This window comes from Nicotiana tabacum, chromosome 8 (assembly GCF_000715075.1).
Source record: "Nicotiana tabacum cultivar K326 chromosome 8, ASM71507v2, whole genome shotgun sequence".
Lineage (NCBI taxonomy): Eukaryota > Viridiplantae > Streptophyta > Magnoliopsida > Solanales > Solanaceae > Nicotiana > Nicotiana tabacum.
Genome location: NC_134087.1, coordinates 44,759,885 through 44,767,105, shown reverse-complemented (window position 1 = coordinate 44,767,105; position 7,221 = coordinate 44,759,885). Strand labels below are relative to the sequence as shown.

Here is a 7,221-nt window from a genome sequence, read left to right as displayed (position 1 = left end):
TCTAAACATGTTAGGATATATTCTAGTCACTTCGTTCTTAACAGATCAAGCTCATGCCTACGATTAGCTTTTCTGGAAATTGAAGACATGATCATCAAACAGGTATTAAAACACACAAGATGTGCTACAGAAATAAATCATGGTGCTATATACATAATACATCCATACAAGCAGTATGCGACAGAAGGCGGTGCAGCAAGTTATTCCGTTAATGGTATCCCAGTTTTGATGCATTGTCATACCATCTATGAATGCAGTTAGAAAGATCTCTTATAAGACCAATGCATACATATGGACCACTCGCAAAGTGAACAATGAAATAGAAAACCTCAAAGGCAAACTTTATAAGCATTCAATTCAGGGAATAACTAAAATTAACCAGAAAACCAAAAGCAAAGTTAAGAGGTTCACAACAGGAGGAAAAACCATCAAGCCCGTTCGCAAAAGGAACTAACCACTTTGTATTCCCATATTCTAGGACAAAAGACCAGATGCTTTTACTATCACAATACTGTAGGAAAGGAAATCGAACCTCCCAAATGACCTCACTACAACACGGAAAAGGCGTTTCACGTAAAGAACTGTTACTCTGTGGCTTTGCTAATGGAATTGGCAGTATTTCATTTAAAGGCAGCACTCTACGGCTCTTGCTTTGGCGGAACCATTTCAAAGGATTTAGATGGTACCTACCAAAGACAAACAAAACACAAATAAATAATAAACAAAAAATAATAAATAAAAGACAGAAGAAGAAACAATTGGGCTAGTTTGACTTCCCAAATAATAAAAGATAATCGCAGCATAAAACAACACAACTAGTTACCAGTTCCAATTCCCTCGTTAAAAAAAAACATTAACTTATGCAAGAACCTATGTAATTATTTATGCAAGGATAAAATATAGAATGAGAACGCATGCATTAACAATAAGAACAACTAAAATAACACAAATACCTTTACTTAATGCCATATTTACTTGAATAAATAAATAGAAGCCAGCATGTGTTAAATTAAAGCATATGTAATAAATATAAGCCAGCTCTCAAGTTTAGACAACAAGCCACTTGACATGTAGAGCAAGTGAGCATCTGCACAAACTCTACAGATAAAAGACAGAACATACCTTGAACTGAAGACTTGTAATAGTGGACCTCAACAGAGTATCGCCTACTATCAACCTCAACTGTCTGACAAATTCATCCCTACTTATCTTCTTGCTCTATCAATGTCGGGAAAGGAACCAAGAGAAGAAAATCTTTAACAATCCAGGCGTAAAATAAGAGAAAGGAAAGATTCTGCAACTATACAAACCTTAAACAACTCAAAATTGCTGGTAACAAGGTTCATCTTCTCTGCAGGGACTTCATTGGAGATTGCAGCAAACAATAAGGGGAATGGCATCCAAGGGGACTTTGGAGTCCTTGCAACCTTTTCTAGGGACAATTTACCCATTGATATTTGATGATTGCGACTTTCCTAAAGATGAATATACAATAACTGTTATCTAGAAAGAACTCCAGATAATTGATGAATAGATAACCATTCAGAAGGAACTGCTTCAAAAAAGCAGAACGTAATACAGTCCTGGTCATTTGCTCTCCCTCTCCTCATTATGATTCCAGCAACGCTTCAAAATAGAAATTTTTCTTGCAGGACAAGGTTCACTAATGTGCCAAAACTTCACACTATACTAATACCTATTGCTAGCTAGCACCTGTCAAGAGTGGAGAATCAGGAAGCTAAATCTAGATGCCAACAACAAAGTTGATAACCATCTATGGCAGGCTAAGCATACAGCAGTACAGATCCAAGCAAACACAGAAAAAGCTGGACTTCAGAGCTGATCTCAAGATGCAGACAATTTTACAAAACTCAGGAGAAGAGTCTCAGAATTTACTGTTACCAAAAATTATACTGCAGTTTAAGCACATGCATGTGCAATTACAGTGTCTTTGGAATGGTGGATGAAGATTATTTGTTGCATCATGTACAAATGTGAAGCCGTCAAATAATATCAAAGAGTTACCTAGATAGTACTTAAGCAAGTGTCTGTGTCATTAATTATGCCCTAGGTAACTACCATGCATCTGAGGAAGAAACTCAATGATTGATCAAGTAGATAAATAGAACTAGCAAATACAAGAAAAAAGCATGTCAAAGGATATAATATAAGTTGCTGCTTCTTTTAAGTTCACTCATTTTACCAAAGAAATTCAAGACATGGTCTTTTGAGTTGAGTGAACTTCATGTTCCCGTTCTTTGCCCAGTGTGCTTTTATTTCTTTTGAAGTCTAACAAAATCCCAACTTTATTTCATGTGTCATATTATCAGCCAGTTCATTCTGCAATTGTTGCATGTCAAAAACACCCCTCCACAACTTCCCCATCTTTCAGTTCAATGAAGGCCACATAATCAAATCCGCCCAAGTTCATAATATTTGTAACTTACCAAGTCCTTAGGAAATGTATCTGTGGGTACCTGATCCACAGGGCCCTGACAACAAGTACTGTAACCTGAGACGTGCATCCGGCTATCATTTCCGAAGTGGGGTCCTGTAAGAAACGTGATAGAGATAATTCAAGCGCTGCGTGATTCTTAAAAGAGAAATATTTTATGTTTTACTCAACATTAAAATGCTAAAAAAACATAAAATACACTGGCTTATCTGTAAAGGGGAAAATGCACAAAAAGGTCCCTCACAGATCTAAAGAATCTGAAATTAATAACAAACTTGTCGATTTATTTATTTCACAGATCTAGAGAACATTGAGAATTTCACCTCACAATTTTTACATCGTGCTCTTATATTCAAAGTATCTGCGGAAAGCAAATGTGCAAAAGGAAATATACTCTCTCAATCCCATTTTTATGGTCATAATTTGGTCGAGTAAAGAAAGAGAGTAGATTTGAAATTATACTTCTTCTAAATCAAAAATGGTTTTCCTATTTCACTTCCCAGTCAAATGAAATACTCCTTAACTAAGGCAAAAGTACTTTTGTTACTTTGAAACAAATGTAGCTTGATATACTTTCCATACACAATATTAAAATTTTATTGCCAGAAGACAAACTAAATGTTAAGTTCAATTTTAACTCCAAAAGTTAATCGAGATAAAGTGGTTATAAGGAAAACTAAGCCCCAAAGTATGGTTAACAGATACTTATTTTCTGACATTTGACTTACGCAAAGATAAAAGTGAATATGATACTACTGAAAAGTTTAACAAAAAAGGAAGGGTAAACTTTCCATTTCAAGGAAAGTGACAACATGGAATGGCCCAACATGAAAAAGGGAGTAATAAGACCCATGGTTATAGACACTAAAAGTTTCAAAACAAATCGTTAGAATAAGGCCTATACAGATTATCTCATCCTGATGCTTAGATATAGGAAAAAAGTGGAGATCACCTTCAGCTCCTGGAGGAATTCTGAAGCTCACAACATACTCCGGGTATATGTGTGCGTTCATATTCATATTCCAAACAACATAACAAGTAGGATTCTCTAGATCATCAACTCCGCTATCGTAATTTTCATCAGTAGGACAACATTGTTCAGATCGGCTATTCAAAAGTTCCACATTACCCAAAATCACACGAGTAAAAACCATGTAGCGGATGCCATTTTCGTCAACATCACAATTAATTGCACTGGAAGAGAGAGAGAAAAAAGAAAAGAAAGATTGATGTTAGATCCTCTAAGAAACAATAATAGACATGAACAAGAAGAAAAAGATGGGATCAGGGGAAAGCAAGAACTTTCTTCACTAGTCATGTGGAGATTCATATTACGAATCATACCACAGGATAGGTTTCCAACGGCATACAGTAGTATTTCCTTTTCATTGAAAAGAAAATAAAAACCTGGAGCATTCTTTTCTTTAAGGCTTATTGTTTTCCTTTTTTCTTTTTTGTGAGTGGGGGGGTGGGGCTGGGGGTGGGGGGGGGGATCTGATAACTGATCAGAGTTTCACCTCATTGAAGGTGCAAAATATATTTAGTTATGACTGAGATAATGTTGCATTAAGAGAATGTATTCAAACCTTTTAGAGGCACAATGCAGAGTACTGAGGTGAACTCCGACTCCAAATTTAGTCTTATGTTTAGGTCCCCCAAGTGCAAGGCCATAGTTCATAATTGTAGATAGTAAATCTTTGGAAGCGGCAAGCCAAGCATATCGAACATTTGCATTCCCACGATATTTTTGGGTTATTTCAATTTGCTTCTCAAAGAGTTCCAAGCGAGTTTTCAAATAATTACTAGAGCATTTAGTAATTTTGATTTCATCCATTTTAGGGATGATATTCATTCCCATAACAAACATATTTTTGACAGATTCTGCATCCACCAATTTCAGAGCAACTACAGCAAGAGTCCTTATTTCCTGGTTCTGTTTATTCTCTGCAACTTGTTCCACCTTTGCATCTGATTTTTTATCATCAGCACATTCTTGATTGTCTTTAACAGGATTTACTTTAATCCTCTTAAAACCAACATTTGACTCTTCCACATATTCTTCCAAATTACTATTACTATTTTCCAGTCCATTAAAATCAATTTCGAGTTGCAACTTAATATCAGCTACCCTATCTGGTTCAATAGCCATAAACTCTTCGATTCTCTTTGACTGGCTTTTAAAGTTCCCATGCATTTCACAACTGACAAGATATGACTCGGGGAAGAAACAGCCACCTGCTTCATCTATCCAGGCAATAGGTTTGTGCAAACCATTAATCAGATCTATTTGAACCATATATAGAATATCAAGCATTAAATGAAAGCCACCAACTTTCACCTCAATAACAGCCTTTTTTGCCCGAAAATCTTCTTTAACTATAAGAATAATATCTTGAGGGAAATCGGTCCATTCACCATTCTGATAAAACAGTACCCGTTGTGGTAGTCTGCTTCTCATAAAGTTTAAGTAGTTCTTGAGTAAAGATTTCCTGAGATGTGACTGATAATTAGACTCGCACTCAGCAGTCCTTTTCCTCTCTCCAAGCTTGCTATCATGGTTGGATTGAATTGACAGTTTCTCACTGCTAGCTCTAAATAAATGAGACAAATTTTGAGAAGCCACTTTCCTCTTTGATCCAACCACAGTCCTATGGCCATTATCTAGCACTTCAAACAACTTTGATTCCATTTTATCTACAGGTAAACTATCTATTTACAAGTATCAAACAAGAAGGCTAAACGCTAAAGTAACATAGTATAAATCCTCTGCGATAAATTTCCGAGAAGCAACGTCATGGTGTAGAAAATGCAAAACCTAGCAAAGGAAAAGAATAGGAAGTCAATCAGTCAAAAAAGGAAATCCAGAACAGCGTCTTCATGTATTTATCAACAACTTAAAAGGAATTGTCCAGCTTCAGAAATTATGGAAAGCAGACACTCGACCAACTGAACAAAGGCATTGCATAGAGATATAGAGGTCAATACAATATTACTAAAGTAATCAATGCTAAGTGAATACTTTATCGAAACAAAATCAATGCTAAGTGAACACTTGAATAGCCAACTGGCCTAAGTTTTAACAACAAAGTATAAGTTCATACTTAACCGCGGGCAAAGTGAGAAGAAGAAACATTGCACGCATCCAACTGAAGTCACAAACCATTTATTGAGATTGTTTTTAGAAACAGAGATAAATTAATTTCTGAGGAACAAGAAAGTGTGAATAGAACATAGCTAACTTTGAGATACTTACCAACTTTTGCACTGGATGGTGATCTTTGTACAATCCACTTTTCTCCATAACGTAGGTGTAAAGTCAACAAATTCTTACCGTTTGCACAATGCTAAACTAAAAGAGATAATCTAATTGACCTCCTCTGAAAACATAGATTTTGTCAGTATTCAAGTCGAAAGCAAATGTACAAAGAACAAATCTAAACAAAAACTCCTCACTCTCTAAGATATATACACTAAGAAAAAATCATTTGACAAAGAATTACTCCCCCATGTTTGCAGCTATTCCATTTCAATACAACTTTCACAGCAACAAATACTTCAAACTGTTTTAAAAAATTGCATGTTTTGGAAAGATTTTTTTTTGGGGGGAATAGGCTAATTCTACCTCCCACAAACACAGGTACCCAGTAACTTTGTGCACCAAAACTTGGATAGATGAAAAAAATTCACCTAGTGTTGCAAAGATTTTCCATGGATAAATGTCACTTGCTATTCAAAAATTTTAACTTTGAATTAATGTTTTCTCTACCAATCTAACTTTTATATTACTATGATAATATTTAAATCAAATTAACATCTTAAACTCGGTGTCCAATCTAATACCATCCGACAATAAGAAAAAGGATTTTTTCTGAAAAAAGTACAACCTCAAATAGGAATTAATTCTTATAGACTGATGGAAAAATAAAACATAGCGTCAAAACAATTTCTCATAAAATCAAAATCAGGTCACATAAATTCCGGAACAACCAAATCGAAACAGATTAATTCAGATCCATAAACTATAAAATAAAAAATAAAATAAAAAAATTGAAAAGAAAAACAAAAAGGGGTGGTTACCACGATAAATGATGCCCTTCATTAACAAAATCATGAAGTGCAGTGCGAGGAGCAAAAGCAAAGCAGATTAGCAGACGACGATGTTAGGAAGGAATGGTATTTTTTCAGTCAATTATTTTGTGAAAAACTACTAATAAAAAAATCAATTACGGGATTTCCAGAATCTGATTTTCTTTCTGTGGACCTTTAATATTTGGTTTTTATAGCTTGCTTGGGCGAAAAGAAAGGGAGGGAAAGGACACACAATCACGCTCTATTTAGATTTTACTAATTTAATTTTACAATTTGAGTGCACGTAAATATCTTTAAAAGGTAAGACTTTGACTTTTTAAGGAGTTTGTATGACAAGCTAAAAAATTTACTTATGTTCTACGTTTACAGTTTATATCACGCCATCTTAACTTATTATGATTAAGAAAAAATAAATTTATATGCAAATATGTGCCTATTTAATGATTTAGTATAAATAAATGTAAACCGTGGATATGAAGAAGCTTTTACCTCGTGATAAGGGTGGCAAGTGGGCTGGTCCGGGACCGGGACCGCAATTCAAATGGGCCAAATGGACTAAGTGGGTCGGAACCGGTAGGACCGGTAAAGGTGGACTTGAGTTGGTCTTGTGGGCCGGTTCTTAGCTTTGGAACCGTTAGAACCGGCACCGTTTGGCCCGCCAAGGGACCGGGACAGGA

General features: G+C 35.4%; 1 protein-coding gene across 3 annotated transcripts; it reads right to left on the bottom strand.

Moving 5' to 3' along the window:
- Positions 1–320: 320 nt before the first annotated feature.
- LOC107819729 (inactive poly [ADP-ribose] polymerase RCD1) lies at positions 321–6,792 on the bottom strand. Of its 3 annotated transcripts, none has more exons than XR_012693969.1 (8): positions 6,533–6,792; positions 5,709–5,832; positions 4,042–5,270; positions 3,408–3,649; positions 2,448–2,551; positions 1,311–1,713; positions 1,123–1,218; positions 321–686 (listed from the first exon to the last, which is right to left on the bottom strand). XR_012693969.1 is itself a non-coding variant. In XM_016645871.2 (8 exons), the coding sequence occupies exons 3-8, from the start codon at positions 5,142–5,144 to the stop codon at positions 639–641; spliced, it is 1,758 nt and encodes a 585-aa protein (XP_016501357.2). In that variant the 5' UTR covers positions 5,145–5,270; positions 5,709–5,832; positions 6,533–6,792; the 3' UTR covers positions 321–638. The 3 variants fall into 3 exon arrangements, 2 of the variants coding, with proteins under 2 accessions (XP_016501357.2, XP_016501364.2); XM_016645871.2 differs by having other exon boundaries at positions 1,311–1,475; XM_016645878.2 differs by having other exon boundaries at positions 1,311–1,475; positions 2,478–2,551.
- Between the last annotated feature and the right edge of the window lie 429 nt (positions 6,793–7,221).